At 48.3% G+C, this 25,967-nt stretch overlaps 1 protein-coding gene across 3 annotated transcripts in view; it reads right to left on the bottom strand.

Annotated features, from left to right (window-relative positions):
• clip3 (CAP-GLY domain containing linker protein 3) overlaps positions 1–25,967 on the bottom strand; it is a 77,383-nt gene that overhangs the window by 16,604 nt on the left and 34,812 nt on the right. The window contains exons 8-14 of one of the 3 annotated variants that reach the window (XM_085973242.1): positions 25,671–25,806; positions 23,725–23,853; positions 21,669–21,803; positions 20,120–20,243; positions 18,940–19,004; positions 18,042–18,114; positions 1,337–7,296 (exon numbers count right to left, since the gene is read on the bottom strand). In XM_085973242.1, coding sequence (XP_085829368.1) covers positions 7,290–7,296; positions 18,042–18,114; positions 18,940–19,004; positions 20,120–20,243; positions 21,669–21,803; positions 23,725–23,853; positions 25,671–25,806 — 669 coding nt within the window. In that variant the 3' untranslated portion in view covers positions 1,337–7,289. Of the gene's footprint in view, positions 1–1,336; positions 8,029–18,041; positions 18,115–18,939; positions 19,005–20,119; positions 20,244–21,668; positions 21,804–23,724; positions 23,854–25,670; positions 25,807–25,967 lie in introns of those variants that run through there. The other 2 variants (XM_085973241.1, XM_085973240.1) reach the window with 2 other exon arrangements.

Genomic DNA, 25,967 nt, shown 5'->3' with positions numbered 1-25,967 from the left:
TGGGAAATTCCTCTCCGCCCGAGAACAACTAAGGTCCAGGAGATCACAGTAACTGGTCACACTGCTGGCCACACCTACCTTACATAACTCGAGATGTCCTTCCACTCACAGCTCTTGAAGCAAATCTAGTTCAGAGGTCGATGACTCTCTGTGGGGAAAAAAGTACCTCCTGGCATCAAGATGGCAGACCGCCTCTCCCTATCCAGCTCAAATAACCTACACACCTGAACAGAACACGCTCCCTTCATCGGCTCAATCGTATTCTCTCCAAATCTACGAGGGTAAAATCCACCGATCGTGAGTCGGCCGCCCAATTTACACTCCGCCCAATTTTGTTTTCCAATGACTTCAACGTCAAAGAAAGTTGGGCGGAGTGTAAAGGGGGGCGACTGATTCGTTATTGCCCGCTCTCCGCTGCCGGACAAGATAAATTTCACCCCCTATGTTTCTCTAATGAAAAAAATCCACAGTTCCCTGAGCCTCTCCTGCCAACCAAGAGCCCGGAGACTTGGTATCATTCTACTGCCCCCACCCCTCGCTCGAACCTTCTCCAGGGCCTCAATATCTCCCCACCATGTGAAGGGACCAAATGTAGCAGAGTTTTCTGAATGTGGCTTTAAATTCCCTCCCTAAACCTCTCCGCCTCTCTCTCTGTTAAGGCGCACCTTAAAACCTACCTCTTTGACTAAGCTTTTGGTCATCTGTTCTAATAGCTCATGTGGCTCAGTGTCAAATGTTGTTTGATAATCGCTCCTGTGACGTGCCTTGGGATGTTTTACTACATTTTTTCTTTTCTTAAAGGCACTACATAAATGCATGTCTTTGTTAGCATAGGGTAAGTCTTGTGCTCCTAGTTTTCTATTTAACTAGTTTAGCCATACATCCAAACGCCCCATTTTCTTTTCAGTCCTGCAGCTTTGGTGTTCCTTCACTCTTAACCCCTCCCCCCCCCCCACCCCCGCCAGGTCTCTCTCTCCGCAGCCTCTGGAGGTTAACCCTGTACAGTGTAAAAACACCTAGCATTACCGCGACCCAACTGCATCAGACTGTGACAAGTGAGACGTTCCCTGCTCCGGGAACTTGCTGATGAATTGCATCAACGGTTTCCAAAACCTCCAGGGCCCACAAAAGTGAGAGCAGAGCAAACTAGCGAGTTCGAAATGTAAACCAGAGGACTAGCTCCACTCATGGAACCTGACACAGGAGGCTTCAGGAGAGGAGACCATGCAAAGTGCTCCATCAAAGCATTGGAAAGGAGCAAAGGAACCGAAAGAACGGGCTCTCCACATGAAGATGATGAGGATTCATTACAAAAGGACACCCTGACCACTGATGGTAAAATGCACATAGAAATACGTTTATTTAAGCAACATCAGAAATACATGCCAGTTGCAACAGATCATCCAGAAAATACATGAAGTCTCCACAGAAAGAGAATATGCATCAGTTAGGCAGGTGCATGCAGTAACTTGAAGTTAATACAAGAGAAGCAGAAAAACTCCAGAAAATGGAAAACCAGCAACAATAGAAAACCAGGGAAAACTCTGCTCCTTCAGTCCACAAGAACAGTCATCCTCACTTACCTTCGAATGCCCATCTAGTTTGCACAGGCGCTCTTAACCCTTTACATACTGAAACTGCAAGGACACTGTTCAAAGAGCTAATCGTAAAGGTTATGTCCCAGCTGGCGGGGCAGCGAGCGTCTGCTCCGCTTGGTGTCTCACCCAGCCAACACGAACCAGACAAGTTCCCAGGTTCGATTCACGGCCTTGTGTTGAGTAAGCCAATCTCAGCCGGGGGGGGGGGGGGGGCAACAGTTAGGCTGCTACAACTGACCTTAGTGTCCCCTTGGAGAGAGAGACAGAGAGAGGGTAAAACAGTTGTGATCAGCACCCAGAGATTTCTGCTGGTAAGTGCGTGTGTGTGAGCATGAGGTTGAGGGTCTGATGGGGCTCTGCTGGCATCTGTCCCCTCTACCCCCCCAGGTTGAATAGGCTCCAGTTACTCATTGTCTAGCTCCCGTATAAAGAATGCCCATTTGGGGATAGTACGAGGGGACATATACTCATAGGAGGCCATTCGGCCCATCTTGCCTGTGCCAGCTCTTTGAAAGAGCTCTTCAATTAGTTCCCCTCCCCCTGCGCTTTCTCCAGAGCCCTGCAAACTTTTCCTTTTCAAGTATATATCAGTGACTGCTGCCGACCCTAGTGGGCGAATACTAAATGCACTCGATGACACTCCGCTGTCTGCTATTTTAATGTCTCCAGTGAAGTAGCAGACACTGGACTGCCCGGTCGACACGCTGAGGGTTCATCGGCTCAGTCACTTCTACCCCAGCGTCGCAAAGATTCACATTTATTTGTCAAGTCCTGGGCACCGCCACATCAGGAACCACCGCTCGGAGTACAACACTACTGCCGGCGCTTAACGAGCTGATCCAAAAGTTGGGCAACCAAGCGAGTTCCAGTGGCGAATTCAAGATGGTGGAAGGTGGGGCTCGTGCAATAACCTGTCCAGATGTCCCATTCATGGAAATAAAAATATTTGAAATGGGGCAGTTTTCTGAAAGCCAGATCGAGTGCGAGTGGAGCAGCAGAGGGGGCAGAGTGTGATAGGAGCAAGATGGGCTGGGGCAGGACTGGGGACAAGGGTGCTTTAATGGGGTAGGTCGAACCTAGTGGTGGGGTAACAGCAGGACTGGGGACAAAGAGGTGATACAACAAAACAGCAACTTGAATTTATATAAATGCCTTTAACGAATTATGAGACACAGCAGAGAGGACAAAATTAACCTTTATTTTAAAAAAAACTATTTGAGTTTGTTAGAAAAATTTCCAAACAACCCACTCAAAATCCAGATTGCCCAGTCTAAGTTGTTCAAATACTTTAGAATAATGTATTAGAGAACACTCTGGACCTGGGGTATGAGCTACGCTGTAATCATCTACTGGGCAAAACTGGGATAGTCCCGTCAGTCCAGAGCATCTGGTCATTTTGGAAATAATCGAAGCAGTGCTTTCAAGTGTCTGACTGGTCACATGTTGCAGCAACGGGATTTCGCATCCCCTGATTTCCATTGCTCCACCATTGGCGGCCGTGCCTTCAGCCGCCTGGGCCCCGAGCTCTGGAATTCCCTCCCTAAACCTCTCCGCCTCTCTCTCCTCCTTTAAGATGCTCCTTAAAACCGACCTCTTTGACCAAACTTTTGGTCACCTGTCTGAATATCTCCTTATGTGGCTCGGTGTCAAATTTTGTTTGATAATCGCTCCTGTGAAGCGCATGGGGACATTTTACTATGTTAAAGGCGCTATATAAATGCAAGTTGTTGTTGTTTCATGTGGCACTACATTGGCAGGTTAACCATGCAGTGCGGGAAACAATATCCTGTCTGATTGCATTTTCCAATACTATACTTTGCACTAATATAATTGCACAAGTTTGTAAGATATCTTTCCCAGGCTGAATTACTCTTTATGCAACTTATATGACTGAGTTAAACAATAATTAATCATTAATTCACTGTCAGCAGGTTTTGCAATATAGAATTTCTAAAATAACCTCCCCCTGGTGGATAAAGGCAGCAAGTGCAGCACTGAGGCAAGCAGCAGAAAGTCGAAGGTTCAACAGGTCTGAGCTGAGCCAGGTGGTCTGAGACTGGGCAGAGGTTGGAAGATTGCAATCGGGCCGCAGTGCACCTGGGCTAATTATCAGCCTGGGTTTCTGGTTCCGACTACTGAACGGTAACTCCTGCTGGAAGGTGCCCATGTGCAGCTGTTAGGCCAAGGACAGGATCTGGCGATGCCCTCCCTGGCCAAATAGCCTTCCACAACTCACTGCCGACCCTTTCACGTTAAAAGTGGCCGGACGGTTGCACCTGGAACCAGCAGGAGTCAACATCTTCAAGAGTGGAGGGAGGTGAGCAGAGGGCCACACATTTTGTGGCGTGCAAAGGAAGACTTGCATTTCTACAGCACCTTTCATAACCTCAGGGCATCCAGTACTTTTGAAGAGTAGTCACTGTTGTAATGTAGGAAACACAGAAGCCAATTAGTACATAGCAAACTCCCACAAACAGCAATACGATAACTGGCTCAGGGATAAATATTGGTCAGGACAGTGAGGGGGGGCAGTGGCGGCGGGGAGGGGCAGTGGCGGGGAGAGCTAGTCCCGTAAAACACAAACACATTTCCAATATCATTACATTCAGGGACCGGAGGAATTCCTCCAGCTTTATGTTAAGTGGCAATAAAAGCAAGGGGATTAATTAAAAACATAATTTTCAGTTAACGGGAGTGAAATAATTCCAGCTCTCAAATTACAAAAGGCTTTTTCACACCAAGCTCAGTGCACAAACAAATAGCGCATTTAACCAAACATCAGAATTTTCCAATGTTTCTCACAACACTTGTGGTTGTGAGTCTGATGTGTTTGTCTCTCCATCTATCTGCATTACTCCCTTTCCTTAAAAAATCAAATCCTTTAGCTGCCAAATTTACCATGACTTGCACACGCACCCCACACACACCACACACACACACACCCCAACACGCACACCACACACACCCCAACACGCACACCACACACACACACCACACACACACACCACACACACACCCCAACACGCACCCCAACACGCACACCACACACACACACCACACACACCCCAACACGCACACCACACACACACACCACACACAACCACACACACCACACACATACCCACCACACACACACCCACACACACACCACACACACACACACCACACACACACACACCCCACTCACACACACACCACATATACACACCACACACACACACTCACACACCACACACACACACACCACACACATACACACACACACACACACTCACACACCACACACCACACACATACCCACCACACACACACCACACACATACCCACCACACACACCACACACACACACCACACACATACCCACCACACACATACCCACCACACACACACACACCACACACACACCACACACACCACACACACCACACACACCACACTCACACACACACACCACACACATACCCACCACACACACCACACACACACACACACCATACACACACCACACACACACACACTCACACCCACACACACACTCACACACCACACACAGAGGTTCATTACAAGACTTTGTTTTTTACTTTGATTAGTACATTAACGTAGCAAGTCGTGGGAGAAGGTGGCTTGTGTTTCCAGATTCACAGTAGCTCTGCTCTATAATCGTAGGATTGCCACCTTTTGAGAACACTAAAACCAGACATGGGGCAGAATAGGAGGGAGGGGTGGCTGGATGGGGGAGACCAGGGCTTGGGTCCCGACCTTTGCTATGCTGATGATCAGGGCCGATTGGTGGTGACTGTATGAGCCAAACTCTGGTTTTATCAGAAGGATTCGGTGGGTTTTAATGGTGTCTTGGTGATTGCATCTTGTGATTCGGTAAAAAAAAGCCAGAAGCCTTGTCAAAGACGCCACTAAACTTTCAATTAGACCCCCATCCACCCCCCCCCCCCACCCCCGCTTTGCGGCAACTGAATAAGTCGATTTCTGGATTTATCATGTAGGATTCCGGGATTTCATTGATTTTTTTGAATGTCACATTCAGTCACTGGCACCCATTTCTCTGTGAAAACCAGAAACCAAAATGGTCTTGCTGCAGATGAAAATTCACTTGAAAAGCTGAATAACAAACATCTCCATCAAGACTCAGAAATTGTATTAACTGAACTTTAGAAAAAAAAGTCAACACTTCAAGATTTTGGTGACTGGTTTCCAAATTCTGAAATTTTTGGCTACCTTACTTAAAAAAGTCTGGAGCAAACCAGGCTGGTAACAACCCTAGACAACCCTGCCAGGAATGGAGAATTTTAGCGATGAGGAAAGATTGGCTAGGCTAAGGTTGTTTTCTTTGGAACAGAGGAGGCCGAGAGGAGATTTAATTGAGGTGTATAAAGTTATGAGGGGCCGAGATAGAGTGGACAGGAGAGAGGTCAATAACCAGGGGGCATAGGTTTAAATTAATTGGTAAAAGGATTAGAGGGGAATTTGGACGCTGAGTGCACGGACTGGAAAAGGCTGCATTTTGGAACTAGAGAACATAAGAAATAGGTGTCGGCCATTTTGCCCCTCGAGCCTGCTCCGCCATTCAACAAGATCATGGCTGATCTTCTACCTGATTTCCACCTTCCCGCCCAATCCCCATATCCCTTAATTCCCTTCGTTCCCAAAAATGTATCGACTTCTGTCTTGAATATACTCAATGACTGAGCCTCCACAGCCCTCTGGGGTAGAGAATTCCAAAGATTCAGCACCCTCTGAGTGAAGAAATTCCTCCTCATCTCAGTCCTAAATGGCCGACCCCTTATTCTGTGACTGTGACCCCATGTTCTAGATTCCCCAGCCGGGGCAAACATTTTCCCAGCATTAACCCAGTCAAGCCCCTTAAGAATCTTATATGTTTCAACGAGATCATCTCTCATTCTTCTAAACTCTAAGGAATATAGGCCTAGTCTACTCAATCTCTCCTCATGGGACAATCCCCTCATCCCAGGAACCAATCTAGTGAACCTTCGCTGCACTCCCTCTATGGCAAGTATGTCTTTCCTTAGGTAAGGAGACCAGAACTGTACACAGTACTTCAGGTGTGGCCTCACCAATGACCTGTATAATTGAAGTGAATCTCACTTTGGAAAAATAAAGACAACCAAAAATAAATAATTCCGTAAATCAGATCCTGCTCAGAGATGGTTGAAAAATACAAACGGGGATTAGGGATTGAAAAAGATTAGTGCAAATAAATTGTAACAAGATTCCTGTCCATCAATCAAACTGGTAATGACACCAAAATGCTTTCACCCAACCAGTAGCTGGGTACAGTTGAGTGAAGTCTCCAATTAATCTCAATCTAAATTTCAATTGATCAGGATAAAGAAAAAGTGAAACTCTCCCCGTACAGACCAGCAAGATCCCAGATTCAACGCCCCGGGTTTTACTGAGTCAGCAGCTCTCAGTCAGGGCTGAGGTAAGGGCACTAAATCATCCCAGCTCCACCCCCACCCCTAGGATGGGGGAGGGTGGGGTGGGGTGGGGGGAAACGATGCCTGGGTTCCTGCTGCTGATCAATATTGAGCGACTCCTGCTTTGAAAGGGCGCACGTGGATGTTGAGTGAGGACAAGGTTAGGTGTGATGCCTCCGGTAGCCGAATAGCCTGTCGCCACTCAAGGGTGAGGCTCACCTGTCAAACCAGCAAGGAGTCAACGCCTTCGAGAGAGGTGGGGAGATGAGAAAATAAAGAACAAGTTATTGACAAATTCTAATAATAATTCTTAAGGTGTCATCAGACCCCTCTAAACAGCAGTCCATGCGTAAACTTTTCCTGAATTTTTTTTTGGTTTTTTACTTCAACTAATAAACAGCTTTTTAACTATTCGATCCCCATCTGGCATAAACTGAATCACTCAATAACCCATCCACCCTCACTGAGTCTTATTAGTCCCGTAAAATCCCAAATATAATTCACACCATCATTCCTTTATGCTTTAATATACAGTGAAGCAGTCGTTAACACCAATGGGACATAAACTTAACTGCAAAGTACCTATATTCCAGGTTTTACGGTACATGCCATAATTTTGACAGTAAACGCACCATCGGCATTTATCAGAGTCAAACAATAAACAGGAATCACAAACCAGCTTCACGTTCATTAATATATATATTATCTTTCAGTCATTGTATCAAAGGAAGGGTAATTTCATCTATTTAAACTACTGTGGAATGCAAGGATATTTAGTCAGGTACAAGGCACTAGAATCAACTATGACTGCATCTGGCTGAACTAGTATCTAGGATTGTGATCAGCAGTCTTTCTCCAAAGCACAATATAGAACGGAGTCGAAGAGGAAGAGTAGAGTCCGAGGAGGAAGGTGAGGAGGTTTTTACGACTGCATTTCTGCTCTCAGCATCCAAGGGAACCAACAGCAGAAGAGTAATCTGGAATGAGAAGAGACAAGAGAGGGGAGGGAATTGAGACAGAGACGTTCCAGAATACAAAGCGGAGCAAGGATTCAGGGGGGAGGTCATTCAGACCCAACACAAAGCAGAGGATGAACCCGAGAAAACCCCATCCACCTTTAACCCAGCTGTTCACTATCTTTAACTGTTTCGACCAAATAATAAATTGCTGTTTTTTATTACATTTTCTACTGCAAATGTGCTATTCTATTCAACCACTTAAACGCAGTCATTCTAAGCTTCAGGTCTTGAAATTATACGGTGTAAAAGTTAGCGTACAAGATTCCAGTCCCCAATATTTTCATAAGCTTAGCACTCTCATTAACAATGACAGTAGAGTTTCATATGAACACGTAACGCATTCACGGGCGAACATTATACACAGCCCAAATTCAAAACCCTTCAATTTGTAAACTCCTTGCTTTTGGTTAAAATCAGTAAATCCTTTTGATGATAAAGTTATAGGTGAGGGTTTTTTTCTGGCTCCCATGTGCCATTTGGATAAGTATCTCAGGATTCTAGGAGGCTCCTATAGATCCACAAGTGGGAATTTCAGGAGCCCACAGGTAGTCCAGGAGTCAATAATATGATGGGTTCTAAGAAGTTGGTCCTCTGAAGCAGTGGTGGAAGAGGGCAGAGGGATTGGTGCTGGATTGCTCTAGCAGAGAGTTGGCACTGACACGATGGGCCGAATGGTCTCCTTCTGTGCTCTAAACTTTGATGGTTTTATTGTGGTGACTTTGGCCTCAATAGGGTTGAAAGAGAGGGAGGGGTGCACTGTTTGAGATGCTCCTCATGCAGTACTGAGGGAGGGCTGCACTGTTCGAGATGCTCATTATGCATTACTGAGGGAGGGCTGCACTGTTCGAGATGCTCATTATGCATTACTGAGGGCGGGCTGCACTGTTGGCGGTGCTCCTCATGCAGTACTGAGGGAGGGCTGCACTGTTCGAGATGCTCATCATGTATTACTGAGGGAGGGCTGCACTGTTGGCGGTGCTCCTCATGCAGTACTGAGGGAGGGCTGCATTGTTCGAGATGCTCATCATGCATTACTGAGGGAGGGCTGCACTGTTGGCGGTGCTCCTCATGCAGTACTGAGGGAGGGCTGTACTGTTGGTGGTGCTCCTCATGCAGTACTGAGGGAGGGCTGCACTGATGGCGGTGCTCCTCATGCAGTACTGAGGGAGGGCTACACTGTTGGCGGTGCTCCTCATGCAGTACTGAGGGAGGGCTGCACTGTTGGTGGTGCTCCTCATGCAGTACTGAGGGAGGGCTGCACTGTTGGCGCTGCTCCTCATGCAGTACTGAGGGAGGGCTGCACTGTTGGTGGTGCTCCTCATGCAGTACTGAGGGAGGGCTGCACTGTTGATGGTGCTCCTCATGCAGTACTGAGGGAGGGCTGCACTGTTGGCGGCGCACCTCATGCAGTACTGAGGGAGGGCTGCACTTTGAGATGCTCGTCATGCATTACTGAGGGAGGGCTGCACTGTTGGCGGTGCTCCTCATGCAGTACTGAGGGAGGGCTGCACTGTTGGCGGTGCTCCTCATGCGACGGCCACAACCCAAGAATGATTTTTTTTTAATGTAGCAGCTGTTAGTTTTCTTGCATCTGAGCCAATAGACAGGGTCTGGGTGGGTGATGGAAGAACATAAAAAAAGCTAATGGCAAGAGGTATAGAAAATAAAAGTCACAAGATGAAACGGTGAATTTATATAAAGCCTCAGGAGGACTATGTGCAGTTTTGGGCTCCACACTACGGGAGGATGTTGAGAGTTTAACTAGGATGTTGGGTTTGAAGAAACACAAAGAAAGACTTGAAAAACCAGGTCTCCCTGCCTCTGTACTTGCTTAAACACTGTTATATCGCTAACTATTTCCAGTTCTAATGGAAGATCATCGACCTGAAACGTTAACTCTGTTTCTCTCTCCACAGATGCTGCCTGGCCTGCTGAGTGTTTCCAGCATTTTTTGTTGTTATTTCGGATTTCCAGCATCTCCAGTATTTTGCTATCGTACAGACGGGGTGTGTGTGGGTAGGTTCTCCTGCCCCTGTGACAGGCTGATGTCGAGTGTGTGAGGGAGCAGGGTGCGACGCAGACAGTGAACGAGTGGCTGCCCGGTCTCCAAGCTTCTAGTTCAGGCCCGACTATTCACCTGAAGTGAAACACTGTCCCGTCAAGCGCTACTTTTGACATAATCATCGCACAGAAACAGGAGACTGAGAGAAAGGGACAGCACCAAGTAAGGACCTTCGCTGCACGTGGACAGGCAGAATGAGGCACAGTGAGACAGTCATTTCACCATCCACAGGGTCATCTGCACAAATAAAGGTCGGGATCTACGACTTGAGGCTGTATCATTGAACTCTGCCTCCCCCATCCAACCCTCCAGGGTTGACCTGGAGTCTCCAGCATTTATGATTAATCTTCTGGAAACTGCTGAGAGCGACTCGGGAGAAAAATCAGAGGGGCATTAAAAAGTGTTTTTTATTTCATTATTGAATGCCATGTTCACCCACTGCCATGGAAATGGGATGGCACATGATCCCACCCGGGTATTGTGCTTGGGCAGTGCCAACAGTCAATGGAACAGGATTTACACAAAAGCCCAGTGATCTGGGCGCTGGTCGGTCAAAGGCAAGCGGACCTGTTATTCTCGCTGCTCATCCTCTGAAATGTTTCAACACTTAAAAAAAAACTTGACGTAGGGAGAGCTTGGAATTTTTCCTGGATTATCCCACAGTGCTCGCAGATCCTGAGGGAAGTCCTCAACATTGCTAAATTACAGATTTGGGAATTGGAGAGTGCCAACACAAAAAGAACCTGCGATAAACAAACGGAAGGCCAACAGAAGGACTTAACCAAAACTTGCTGTACCAACTCAGAAAGGCGTTTGGCAGGTCCCTGCCTCCTGCCGGGAAGGTGCCAACTCCCCTTCGGGCACAGTTCGATGACTACCCTCACCCAACGGGCCATTCTTCAGAGACAGTGAGCGTCAACGGGCTATTGACTAGGGGGAGGCTAGTCCCCACAGTTCCAGTCCTCACGGGCCATCCAAACGTGCACATTTTCCAGCTGGGGATGCTGGATCAAAACCCTTGGAACCTCCCCCCCCCTCCCTCCCTGGCCCCAAGGCTAGGACACCAACTGTGGCAGCTGCCCCGGCCGAAACTGGCTAACCCGACCACAGATCATGGAGTCGAAACTGCCAACCTTCCTCATCAATGTTGCTCAGTTCCATCCCCGGGCAGCAGGTTTACCGACCAAGTCCGTTTTGTTTGCCTGCGCGCCAAACACGACTAAACGGGGTGGGGGGGAGGGGGGTTGGGTCGGAAACACATCTTTACATCACGGCCAAACCATCCCAGCCATTGCATATTGAAAAGTTAGAATCCGCCTTGAATTTCCACAAAAAAAAATCAAGATTAACAGGCGAGGAGGTGTGAATTTTTTTTGTACAATATCCACTTGCGGTGTTTTAACAACCCTCAGCACAAATCTAGATTAGTGGGTGCTGCTCCGTGTCCAAGGCTGCTTGTTGCAGGTTAGTGGCGACCAGCATCACAGGCTGCAGCTATTGGGATACAAGGTGTTTGCGTCCAGAGACGCTGGCAGTTCCTCCTTTAGTGTTGAGCTGCCAGCATATCAATTAACTGCAACATTAGTCAGTCCAACGAGTGTACAGGTGCAGAGTCTATAATCTAATTTTTACTTTTTGTTTTACTGAATGTTTAAATAAACAGTTTCTTCTAAAAAACCCAAAATCCATGGGATTTCCCCTTCGCAAGGCTCCCTTTAACATACATCACCCAAGAGGAGCGCTCAGCTTCCCGTCCATCACCGCCTTGTTCATTATCAACTCCTTCACACAAAACAGTTCCAAAGGCCATTAATTAATAAATATAAAATAGAATCTTCCTATCAACATACCCGTGGTTACAGATTATTAGATGTGGGTTTCTTCAGAAAATCCAAAAGTACTATTCTGAAGTATTTTAATAAGCCTGTAAGATAGCAGTGACTCAGAACAGTACTTCCAATAGTAAGGATCATCCTTTGTCAAGGAAAGGGGAATCTCGCCATCCACTTTTGCTTCTAAATGTCAAACCATTTTTATTTTAACTAAGGGTTTCCAATTAGGTGGCATAACGGGCCCCGTTATTGACTTCAATGTGCCAAGCTGTAGAGTCCTGGTGCCAGGATTTGGGTCCCTCGCTTCCTCCCGTCCCACCTCACCCCCAACCCCCTCACCTCCCCAAAACAGGCTGCAGCTCCCGTGCCACGGAACAGAGCCTGTTCCATCTGGCAGACTCCAAAGGGAGAAATGAAAGAAAAATCTGGTGGGTAATTCACTCCGAGACCAGCACAGTAGCAGGTTAATCAGCCCAGTGTGGAGATCGGGCCTGGTCTATGAGGCTCATGAGGATATTTCCCCACTCTCATTAGGGGAGACTCCCTCCAACCCCTCCAGATTTCTATAGGAGCCTTGACCCGGATTGATAAGGGTCATAAGTGTGGTGACATTATCACTCCCACACACAAACATAATGAATGAAAGTGCCTTGAGTTGTTGCCCTGTGGCAATAACGCCTTGAACTGTTGAGTGCTGATGAATCGCTGAGGGAGCGGGACACTGAGCGTGAGCCCATGCGAGAGAGCTGAACCAACACCAACAGACACACCTGGGCTGAAGTCATGCTGTGCAATATTTAAAAACACATGCCTTGTGTGACATCCTCTCTCTGCTATGTAACAAAATCCAGTGGATTAAAATAATAAAGACATTTCGTACAAATGTGTTAACACATTTGTTATTAAAATCACCGAGCAGGACTCTCTAATCGTTAATGCACAGATTGTTGAGTTATTAATTGAAATACTAGTCAGTCTCCCGAGGCATTGGGAATCAGGATCGACTTTAGTCTTCAGGTTAATAATTGGACCATTCCCCATTTTAAAGTCATACGTTTGGTCCTTATTTTTATACAATACTTTGATTTTGGTATTATTTATAGTTAAGCAGCAAAACCGACAGGAATTTGGGAAACAGAGTCTGGAGTTGGTTGGAGCGCAGACCTGTGGCACTCCATCGCCATCACTGCCAGGGGGGTGTAATTACAGCACACAGTTCACATGGACAGTTCCCATTATAAATGTGGACATCGGAACTTATAATGGGAAAAGTTGACACAAACGTGCACCAAACACTTGGCAACAGGAAGCAACGTTTCGTAGACAGAAAGTGCAAGCAGAAGTTATTAATTTTAATATATAGAATATTTTTGGTGCATATCTGGCTGTATTGTGTTAATCCAGCTCCCTTGTTAAAGCTCAGTAACCCCTTTCAAAGCCCTCGATGATCAACAGTCAACATCTACACAAGAGCCGTTCAAAACAGCGACCAATGACGGGAAAAAAGTTTGTGTTAAAGGTTTGATATTTAGAAGGTGCGCTGATGGCGAGACTCTCCCTTTCAATTAACCCTTTGAGTTCCACATGTTCTTGTCAAAATATTCCCCTGTGGCCTTGTCATCATTACCTTAAAGGAGAAAAGGTGATTTTACGAGTACGAAGTGGCCCAGCGTGAAGATAATGCTCGCGACGTTATGCGAAATAGTGAAAGAGCAATGGTGTGTATCTCACAAGACTGTATCGAGAACTCCCCGTGGCCTTCAAAGGGTTAATTTATATTATCAATCTCTTATTAACAATGTAACAGTGTTCCCTCACAAAATCACGGGGTGGGGGGCAAAGAGAGACAGAGGGTTGTATCAAGAACTGGACACCTGTAGAAGAACAGAAAGTCCACTGGCCAAAGTCAACCAGCCTGCAATGTTCACAGAGCCTGGTTTTATCTCACAGGGCCCTGAGTTTATGGCTTTAATCTCATCTGCAGTGGAGCAGAGGGTCCCAGGGGGGAGGTACTGGAGCACATATTGGATTCCATCCCCTGATTACCTCTCCTTTTTTTCCCCTTCCACATTTGCTGCCATAAAATCCGATACCATCCCTTTCTTCACCTCACCATTGGCCAACCTCCAGGTGCAAGGCTGGACAGCAAGTGCCGGCAGGCTAGTGAACCATCTGGGACATTGCGGTCACACTCGGCCCAGTCCTCATCGGACCTTCACATGTGCACATTAACCACAGGACAACGGCCAAAAGCAAGAACTCAGGATAATCCCCACACACACCCAGCCCAGGGACTCTGAGCCCAATTGTAACACCCCAACTGCTGGCCTGGAGTCAAGAAATTGTGTTGAAAACTGGACTAAAAATACGAGGAACTATTTCATTTTTTATAGGACAATGGAAATCAGAAACAGTCGCCATTTTGAGCCAGAGTATCGGGAATTGCTTAAAACAGAACTAAGTTGGGAGTGGAGCCCTCTCCCCAATGAGTTTCCGATACGTGCGACATAGTGGACAGTGACTTAGTGAGGGAGCACTGTAAATCACACCATTGATCTTTAAAAGGGTGCCCTGGAATTTGCCCAGGAGGTTCAGCAGCTGCTCTCTGGGAAACACGCTGGCAAAGATGAGAAGGGAAGGAGAGACGAACAGCTGCAGCAACTTGCAAACAGCCCAAGCCCGTTACCAACAGCGATGGCCTATCCAGCATGGCAGCAGTTCCCAGCCCTGTTGCAATCCTCTCCATTTATTGCTCGAGCTTCGACCGCCTGCCACCATGTTGGATAGAGGCGGAGAGCTCATTTTATTCATGGTATTCCAGGAATTTGTGGCTTGCAACCAGAAATTGCTGAATCCAAAACAAACCATCCCAGGGGGCCAATGCCCCTTCAAAATCTAATTGGGTTCAAAAACCAGATCTAATGCACACACGGATTTACTGCCAGCCAACACACTCAAGACTCATCGGCCACACGGGGTCACTGTGAGAGGTCAAATCCTGGAGTAACAAGAGATTGTTTAGAGTCAAATTGTTTGAAAGCAAATTTAAATTCAGTTCAAAATCACCTTTCAAAGTGAGTTAAATTTATGTAAAAGGCTTGTGTTTCTCTCCTCATTTGACAAGTTATTTTCTCCACCTCTTAAGTCCCCCGTACATGTCACGTACCGGTCCTCCAGCCTCTCCGAGGAGGCTGCTCTGCATCCGCCTGTCTTAGGTGCAAAGGCAGTCTAATGTAACTCAACTCTGTACATTTCCAATGCCCTCCAGTCACCCCAGGAACATACTGCATAAGAAACTGTTACAGAGTTGAACTTAATTTGTTGTGCGACGTGTTTGGACAGCCCCCTTGCCACGCCACAGAGACGAATGGAAGTTTTCTAACCCCAAGTTATCAGCACCGCGGTGAAAGTACCAGTGATGGTGCGGCTAATGTTTAAATGACTGGTGGTGTTAAAGATTAAACCAATTTTTATTATATGTGGATTCAACTTTTGTTTCAGGAAAGTTTTTTTTTAAATCCCTCAGAGACTGAGTTGGTAAAGATTCTGTCAAACCGCACAAGCAAAAGGTCCCAGGTTAAATTCCCAGCCTACTGAGTTAACTCACCCAATGGGACTGGAGTTGGCTGTTAATATAGTCTCAGCACCTCAGGGCGGAGGTTAAATTAACAGCCCCCTTCCCCCCCCACACATCCCCCTTCCACCCCCCCCACATCCCCCCTCCCCCCCACATCCCCCTCGCCCCCCACATCCCCCACCCCCACATCCCCCCTTCCCCCCCACATCCCCCTCCCCCCACATCCCCTTCCCCCACCCCCATATCCCCCTCCCCCCCCACATCCCCCCTTCCCCCCCACATCCCCCTCCCCCCACATCCCTTTCCCCCACCCCCATATCCCCCTCCCCCCCCACATCCCCCTCCCCCCCACATCCCCTTCCCCCCCAACATCCCCCCCCACATCCCCCTCCCCCCACATTCCCCTTCCCCCCCATCCCCCTCCCCCCCACATCCCCCTCCACTATCCCCCTCCCCCCCACATCCCCCTCCCCCCCACATCCCCCTCCCCCATCCCCCCCACATTCCCTCCCCCCCCACATCCCCTTCCCCCCCACATCCCCCTCCCCCCCACATCCCCTTCCCCCCCACATCCCCCTCCCCCCCACATCCCCCTCCCCCCCACATTCCCCTTCCCCCCCCACAGCCCCCTCCACTATCCCCCTCCCCCCCACATCCCCCTCCCCCACCACATTCCCCTTCCCCCCCCACATTCCCCTTCCCCCCCCACATCCCCCTCCCCCCCACATCCCCCTCCACTATCCCCCTCCCCCCCGCATCCCCCTTCCCCCCCACATCCCCCTTCCCCCCCCACATCCCCCTCCCACATCCCCCCTCCCCCCCCCACATCCTTTGTGACTGTGACAAAGGTAAACTATTCCTCCTTGTCCTTCTTGACTTTCCCTCCTATTTCTCATCTACGTGTTGCCCCTTGGCGACATCATCCGAAAACACAGCGTCAGTTTCCACATGTACGCTGACGACACCCAGCTCTACCTCACCACCACTTCTCTCAACCCCTCCACTGTCTCTAAATTGTCAGACTGCTTGTCCGACATACAGTTCTGGACAAGCAGAAATGTTTTCCAATTAAATATTGGGAAGACCGAAGCCATTGTTTTCGGTCCCCGCCACAACCTCTGTTCCCCAGCCACTGACTCCATCCCTCTCCCTAACATCTGTCTGAGGCTGAACCACACTGTCCGCAACCTTGGTGTCATATTTGACCCTGAAATGAGCTTCCGACCACATCTCTGCAGCATAACTAAGACCGTCTATTTCCACCTCCGTAACATCGCCCGCCTCCGCCCTTGCCTCAGCTCATCCGCTGCTGAAACCCTCATCCATGCCTTTGTTACCTCTAGACTTGACTATTCCAGCGCACTCCTGGCTGGCCTCCCACATTCTACCCGACGTAAACTTGAGGTCATCCAAAACTCAGCTGCCCGTGTCCTAACTCGCACCAAGTCCCGTTCACCCATCACCCACTGTGCTCGCTGACCTACATTGGCTCCTGGTTAAGCAGTGCCTCGATTTCAAAATTCTCATCCTTGTTTTCAAATCCCTCCATGGCCTCGCCCCTTCCTATCTCTGTAATCTCCTCCAGCCCCACAACCCCCTCAAGATCTCTGCGCTCCTCTAATTCTGCCCTCTTGAGCATCCCTGATTATAATCGCTCCACCATTGGTGGCCGTGCCTTCTGTTGCCTGGACCCTAAGCTCTGGAATTCCCTGCCTAAACCTCTCCGCCTCGCTACCTCTCTTTCCTCCTTTAAGATGCTCCTTAAAGCCTACCTCTTTGACCAAGCTTTTGGTCACCTGCCCTAATTTCTCCTTATGTGGCTTGGTGTCAAATTTTTTGTTTTATAATACTCCTGTGAAGCGCCTTGGGACGTTTTACTACATTAAAGGCGCTATATAAATACAAGTTGTTGTTGTTGGGGGAAAAATGAGTCTCAGGTTCCCACTGTTAATTGTTATCCAGCGACTCCTGGTGTTAAGTGGGGATTGGTTAAGGACAAGACTGAGCCTCTGTGCTGAGTTCGCTGCTGTCAGCCATAAAGGAACTACCATTAGCCTCACCCCCTATCACTCCGCCCCTCCCCGCCACCCCCACCCTGGGCTCGGCAAGGGGAGGAAATCCTACATTTGCATCCAGTCACCCCAATGTCTGATGAGCAGAGTTAGCTCGTCATTTGACGTGTCCAAACATTCAGACACGATGGGGAGAGAGGTGGTGGTAAGGAGGGGTGAGATGGGAGGAGATGAGAGGTGTGCACAGGAGGCAGTGACAGAGGAAGGGGAATGAGAGTTGGAGAGAGTTACTGCTGAGCGAGGTGGGCAAGGTTGTCCTCTGTTCCTGTCTAACATTGAAATAATAGGCTGCAAAGTCAGGAGTCAGAAGGGGAGGTAGGTGGCATATAGTCCGGAGGTGGAGAAGAGGAGGTAACTTTCACTATTCTAGCCCTTCTTATTTGTAAAATGCACACAGGATACATAACCGATGCAGGACATTGCTTTACCTAGATATGGAACTCTCTGAAGCGATGTCTTTGGGAGTCCTCACGGCTGCTAAGTTCCGCTTGGGTTGAGTCACTATGGAAACAAAAGGTGGAGGCAGAGGTCAAGTCAGAGCTACAACACGCACTTCAGCACAGATCCAAATCTTATTCCAAACACCCTGTGACGTAAGAAAACTACTAGGCACTTGGTCTAAGCGTTAAACAAAGCTTTAATCAACTGTTTTACAACTTGGAGGTCTAGTTGTGTCCTTCACTAGTTCCTGTTAAAAATGTCCTGCACAAGCTGGGCCCATGCCCGAGTATTTATACCCTCCCTGGACAGCACCACCCGTAGGCCACTCAGTATTATTTCATAAGTCTTTCTTTCATGAATGACTGATTCAAGTCACCCTACACTTGTGGTAACAGGTTGCAATTTCTCCCCAATCCAGGACTGAGTAGTCAGCACATTCCTCAGTTGCTCCTGGGACCTGGGTTCAATCCAGTCCATACCCGTGTGATCAAGGCCCATTCTCTTTGGCTATAAGGACCCTTATATAATGTTGGGATCTGGTCAACCCAGCTCTCAGTGGACATGACTCCAGAACACAAAACGATCCAGAACGTGGCCCAGATTAAGGAGCAGTCTCAAGCTCCCTGAGTCCTCATTGCGTTGAAATCAAGACTCATCGTGCCATCTCCTGGCCTTTCCCCAGGATCTTGGAACTGCGGAACTCCTTCCCTCCTACAATCTACGGGATTTTAACATTTAAACGGGTGTGGGGAAACAGCGGGGGAGTGGAACTAATTGGATCGTTCTTCCAGCACAGGCATGATGGGCCAAATGGCCTCCCTCTGTGCTGTAGGGATCTGTGATTCAAATAATAAAAACCATGTGACTAAAGTAATATAAACTTACTTGTTACTTGGTGAATTTTTTTGCTGACGGTCCCGTCACTCGGAGGAGCTTTAGGGCCAGCGATCCTAGAACGGAAGGAAAAGAGAAAAATAAAATGTTGATTTGAAATCTCTCCTCGCAATGGCCGATAAAGGCCTGTAGTGACAAGACCTCCTAACTTTCGACATAGTAATATGTTTCCAAAAATAGGAGTCACTAAGTATGTTTCTGTTGGAATTAAGCATGGCGAGTAGGTTTTTATTGTTAGCTCTTTCAGATGTATCCACAACAGACACTGTCAACTCTGGTCTATAACTGGCGCCCCAGAGTGGGACTTGAACCCACAACCTTCTGACTCAGAGGCGAGGATGCCACCCACTCAGCCACAGTATAACAGGCACAGGAGCCATATGCGCAAACTATACGTGCAATTGGGAGCATTTTAAACTGAACTGTGTTGTGTGGGCCCTTTAAATCTCTGGACACATGAACACAATGGGGGAAAAATTGGGTTGCTTTGCGCCTCCCGTTAGCGCCTGGGCGCTGCGCCGCTAGCGCCTCCCGCGAAATTCAGCCCAGCGGTGCTGTGTCTCCGGCGATGACATCATCGTCATGCGCAGCGCCCCGGCCGCAAACTTCAGTCACGTCCCCATACCTACTGCCGGACGCTATGCCCGACAGGATACGGGGGACATTTCTGCGGCCACGGCGGCGCAAATTAAAGGGCAGGTGCCGGGCGGCCTTTTATTTTGAGCCGCCTGCCAGCACTTGCCCCCTTCCGTGTCCGCCTGCGGGGTGCCAGCCGCGATCGCTGTGCCCGGTGCTCCTCTTGAGTGCCGGCTGTTTTTCCGGCACCCGGCTCCAGCAGGGCCCCGGTGCAATAGGGCAGGGAGGCCTGCAATGGCGCGGCGCTACGTGCCGACGTGCGTGGCGCTGCTGCACGTAGCATCGCGATATTGAATGGTAGCGCCTCAGGACGGAGGGGGAGCGCTTCCAGTAGCACCCCGCCTCCTGCTTGGGGCGCTACCACTCAATTTACGGCGCAGGGGCGCTAACTTTTTCGGGTAGCGCCCCAGTGAAATTTGCACCCCAAAAGGGGGCGCGACCGAATTTTTCTCCCAATAGCTCATACAATAGGAAAATACTGCGGATGCTGGAAATCGGAAATGAACACAATAGCTGATTGGCTACTGAAAGTTACCTCTGCACTCTGGAGGGAGGGGCAAACACCCCGTACTTTGGAGAGCAGGTGTAATAGCGGACACCAAACACCGAGCCATCGTGCTTCCCAGTCGCCTTGTCCAACTCTATTCCGTACCAGTACCCTGAGAGAGAAATAGAAAGCAGCGTTGCTTTACAACAGGTAAACTCTGTAGAAACAGCCATTTGAGAATCACGCAGCAGCCAACACAGTTCAAACAATCGCTGAAACACCAGAGGTAACTAATAATAAATCGGGAAATGCTGGAAGCGCCCAGTAGGTCAGGGAACGCCTACGGAGAGAGGAATGTAGGGTTAATGTTTCAGGTCTTACGATCCCTTCGTCGGGTGTTACGGATGACTGCCAGAATTAACTGCCCTTGTCTGTGCTTTGGAGACTGGAACGACCTGTATGAAGTCCCCTATGAGTCACCTCCTGTCAAGGCCCGATACTGTTGAGCTCCAGCGTGCTACAAGAGTCTGGAGCTACCGGTTACACTGACAGGCCTGTAACATTGAATGTAGCATTTCTATTAACTCCCCCGGTATGTAAATCTGAAATCACACCAGGTGTGAGGAAGACCTGAATGTAGCTGATCACACAGGCTCCGCCCCCAAGCACCCAATTCCCTGACCTGGGTCTTTTTTTCCCTCCATTATTCATTCTCGGGATGTGGGCGTCGCTGGCAAAGGCCGGCATTTATTGCCCATTCCTAACTGCCCCTGAGAAGGTGGTGGTGAGCCGCCCTCTTGAATCGCTGCAGTCCGTGTGCTGAAGGTTTTCTAACAGTTTGATAAAACCGAGTGGCTTGGCCAGTTGCTGCGGGTCTGGACTCACATATCGGCCAGACCGGGTAAGGACAGCAGATTTCCTTCCCTAAAGGACATTAATGAACCAGATGGGTTTGTTACAACAATCCATTAGTTTCATGCTCACCATTACTGATACTAGCTTTTTATTGCAGATTTATTTAATTAACTGAATTTAAATTCCCCAGCTGCCATGGTGGGATTTGACCTCATGTCTCACAAGGATCATTAGTCCAGGCCTCTAGGATTACCAGCCCAGTAACATAACCACTATGCTTCTGTTTCCGTTGTTGCTGTGCAAAGGCAACAAGAAACTAAATTGGAGTTAGCAGACTGCCCTTGCACACCTCCCCAGAGGCTTGATCAGAGTGGGCATTGGCAACTGCAGCAAGACATCCTCCAACCACCCCTTTTGGCCTTCGGTCGGTAGTGGGCGCCTGGGGCCGCAGCGTCTCACCATTATACCAATGACTTGGATGAAGGAATTTGACTGTGCCATCAATCTTACATACATAGTCTTACATAGTGTTTACGGCACAGAAACAGGCCATTCGGCCCCACTGGAAATGAGACAGCCCTTTCCTTGAGGTCCAGCAACATTCCACTTCTCCCATGGCACAACAGTCACATGACTGATGGTTAGTGGCTGGTAACTGTAACTGTGATCCTGACGCCACAATGTAAGATCAGAGTAACTGCCCGCAGCTCCACTTTGCACATCTCTTAATCGCTTCACTCACCTGGAGCAAAATCTGTTTTACCATAATACCGAATTATTCCTGGTTTCTGTCCTGCCACCAACACCTGGTCTCCGATCTCGATCTTCAGGCCCTCTCGATCCAGGCTTCCCACGGACAGAGACTTCCTTCTCAAGGCTGAGGAGAGACGCAGGTATAAACTGGAGGCGACGTCACTGTTGATACAGACACTCGGCTGCATGAGGTCAGTTACCGCGCAGAGTGGCTCCTTCATTGCAAACCTTTTGGGGTCAATCAGGGATCCCCAACACCAAGAAAACACCATCAATTGGGTACTGGTGCTTGCTGAGCCAGGAAGGAGACTCTGCCGCAGGCAGCCTTTGCACCTAACTGGTACAGGAAACTCTGGTATCCGGCACAGATGGGACCGGAATGGTGCCGGTTGTTTAAAAATTCTGGATGACGGAGAGGGTTATCTACCGAGGCTATTTTTAACAAACAAACATTTTAAAAAATCAAGAAATGTGCAGTATACAGTAATTGGGTACTCCCGGCAGCGTGGGAGAGTCAGACTCCTGTTATTGAGGTGTTCGGACTTCCGACAGCACCAAGAAGCCGAGTAGTGGCAGTTTGGAGAACTACCCCCACTGACTAACTCGGCCACCGTGGGAGACTCGGACTCGGCAACATTGACGGTTATTGAGGTGTTGTTTTCAGAGTGAGAATTTTGCCGGTTAATAGAGAATTCCGGATATTTAGGTGCCGTTTAAAGGAGAGTTTCCTGTATCATGGAGTTGCCGGAATAACTGACAATCAGTAGAGAGACTAAAATAATTACAGAGAGGGGCAATGAATAATTTTACTGCATGCACTACCTTAGCTAGGATTTAACAATTTAATTAACGATGGGGTTTAAATTCCCTTAATTAAAATTAACAGATTCATGACTGCCATAACAATTGCACACAAAGAATATTGACTCGAACATTTTGACCTGTTCTCCATCAGTGAAATTAAACCTAGGCATGTATTAAAGGAGCATTGTCGTATCCACTTACTACACTTGTAAAGTGCCGGAACTTTATACAATACCCTCGGAACACTTGGTAAAATCAGTGCCTTATAATCACTCACACAGTTCCATTATTCTGTAGCTTTTCCTGGCTTTATTCTTCAGATGATCTTTTCACTAACATTAGCGAGCAGAGGAAAATATCTCTCTTTATGAAGCATCTGAACACCTGGAACTGTCTCTGGGTGTCTGTTATTCTCTGTCTAATCGCTCGCATTTTTTTCCAATGTGCGCTTAACTGAAAATTTGAAATGATCTCAATTCAGGTAACTCCTGTGTGTTTGGTTCCTGCAGCAGAATCTCGCTGCCTTTCACTACCAAAGGTCACAAAATCTTTAAACCCAACTTGATCTGCAAAGTGCTGTAACTCCCCAAGGCCAAGATTTGCGCGGTGCCACTGGGATTTTGCATTGGCCAAGTTTTGGCCCAAAATCAGGGTCACTTCATCCTAATTCTCTAATTTTGACTTAACACACTCAGCTGGTGTCAGCTTGGCTCAGTCTCGCCTCCGAGTCGAGAAGGTTGAGGGCTCAAGCCCCACTCCAGAATTTGAGCACAAAATCTAGGCTGGCGCGCCTGCCGCTGCAGTGCTGAGGGAGCGCTGCACTGTCGGAGGTGCCGTCGTTTGGATGAGATGTTAAACCGACACCCCGTCTGCCTGTTCCTTTGGTCTGGGTGAACACTACTGCTCCTGGCAAGGAGCTGTGCTTAAACATTAGAGCAACGCCACTGCAGTGTTGATTTGCTGGTGTGTGGCTCACCTACTGGGAAACATGGCACCACTGAAAGAACAGAGTTCTCCCGGGGTCATCCCTCGACCCACACCACAAAAGAAAACAAGGCTAGCTGGTCATTCACTGCTGTTTGTGGAATCTTCCTGAGCTTAAATTGACTGGAGCGATTGACTACATAACAACAGTCACTGCACATGAAGTGTGTTGAGCTGTTTCTGGGAGATATGAATCAAGGGTGGCAAACACTTACTTATTCATCAACAACGGGAAATTCAAATAGAGACAGACGCACCTTTTTTGTCTTTCTTAGACTTCCCAGTCATCCGTGAGAAGTCCATCCTGGGAGTTTTGGGTGTCGATGTTACAGAAGAAGGGGTCTGATCAAGAACTTTACTGATTTTAGACACCGGAGAAAAATAACCTGTTCAAAGAAAATGTACACGATATTTAGAGAAAATAAGCAAAGCACAACCAACTCAAGAGACAGCAACTACTTGATCCGGTGATTATTATAACGCGGCTTCCGAGAGACACACAAACCAATACATTCAGGGCTAAATGTAGCGCTTCGTGTGGTATTAAATCACATCGACCGGAGACGCTCTCCCAATCAATCTGCCCTTTCAAAACTGAGATGAGGAGAAACTTCTTCACTCAGAGTGTAGTAAATCTATGGAATTTGCTACCTCAGAGAGCTGTGGAAGCTGCGACATTAAATACATTTAAAACAGAGATAGACAGTTTCCTAGCTGATAAGGGAATTAGGGGTTATGGAGAGCGGGCAGGGAAGTGGACGTGAGTCTAGGTTCGGATCAGCCATGATCCTATTGAATGGCGGAGCAGGCCCGAGGGGCTGTATGGCCTGCTCCTGCTCCTACTTCTTATGTTCTTAATCTCTGATCGGTGCCATTAGCTCATTTCAGCTGGGTGGGGCGGCTCAATTAGACCCAGTGCCCTGAACTAGAGAGGAGATGGGGGGCCGGGGGGGGGTGGTGGTGGGGGGCAGGGGGGTGGTAAAAGAAAACATTCAGCCAAGCTCCCCTCTGGTGATCGCTATCCAGTGTCTCCTACTGTGTGCAAACAGGTGGCAACTCAGCTTTTATTCCTGCTCTCCCCCTGCCACAGTCGAATAGTCGACTATAAGAATGGTTACTTGGATGAGACACTAAAAGGTGTCCAGCTTGTTGGGGGTGGGGGGGATGGGGATGGGAACAGCACAGCCAGAGTGCCCCAGCTGGTACAGTATGTTTGGTACCTAATTTCTTCTGAACTAGTTTGAAAATATGTGTTTTTGGATGATTTGTTCCTTGTATTCATTAAATGAAAGATCTGAAAAATTAAATACTCCCAGATTCAGTACCACACTGGTTAGATGCAGGGTAAAGTGCCTCTAATCTGCCTCAACAATGTGCCTTGACCATTAATGTGAAATTCTCACTGCCCAATCCCAGCCAGTTCTGTGGCCTCTGGGTCAATTTGGTGCCAATTTGTGCTGAATTAGGGACAGTTTTGTACGTGTATCTGGGAGGGCTTGAGACATTCTCTGGGGCATTTTACATACGACCCCTGCAGGTAGTAACGGAAGAGCTAAATTATGAGGACTTAGTTTGTATTCTCGAGTTTACAGCAACAACAGCTTGCATTTATATAGTGCCTTTAATGTAGTAAAACGTCCCAAGGTGCTTCACAGGAGCGATTATCGGACAAAATTTGACACCGAGCCACATGTGGAGATGTTAAGACAGGTGGGTCGGTTTTAAGGAGCATCTTAAAGGAGGAGAGGCAGAGAGGTTTAGGGAGGGAATTCCAGAGCTCGGGGCCCAGGCAGCTGAAGGCATGGCCGCCAATGGTGGAGCGACAGAAATCGGGGGATGCGCAAGAGGCCAGAATTGGAGGTGCGCAGAGATAGGGAGGGGTGAGGCCGTGGAGGGATTTGAACATAAGGATGAGGATTTTAAAATCGAGGTGTTGCCGGACTGGGAGCCAATGTAGGTCAGCGAGCAACAGGGGGTGATTGGTTAAGAAGATTGGGGGGTGATCTAATTGATAAAAGGATTCGATAGGGCTGATACTGCCTCTGGTGGGGGAATCCAAAACAAGGGGTACAGATCAGCCATGATCTAATTGTCTGGCGGAACAGGCTCGAGGGGCTGAATGGCCTCTTCCTGTTCCTATGAGATTCGACCGAGTGCTCCAGAGGTGGGGGGGTTGCGATCTCACCGGACGAGTTCCCCTTACCATGTTTCGGAGGGCAAATAAAATAGCTTATCCCTCCGACGCTTCCATCGTTCTTCCCTTCGGGCTCATCCAGCTCGACGCCAACCCACTGCCCGCTGGCAAACTCGGTGGTTCCGCAGAAGCGAAGTGTTCCGGCCTGCAACAAGCGGAAAAAGCAAGCTAAAAGTTTCATTCCGCAGGATACATAAGGGAGTCACCTTGGCTCAATTGGGAACACCCTTTTCTGCTTTGAGCAAGAAAGTTCTGGGTTCAAACCCCACTCCGGGATTTGAGCACGTAATCCAGGCTTCGTTGTTT

This window comes from Somniosus microcephalus, chromosome 34 (genome assembly GCF_052327205.1).
Source record: "Somniosus microcephalus isolate GS21.2 chromosome 34, FLI_Smic_1.0, whole genome shotgun sequence".
NCBI lineage: Eukaryota > Metazoa > Chordata > Chondrichthyes > Squaliformes > Somniosidae > Somniosus > Somniosus microcephalus.
The sequence above is the reverse complement of the archived record's forward strand: the minus strand, read 5'-3'. Positions and strand labels throughout refer to the sequence as shown.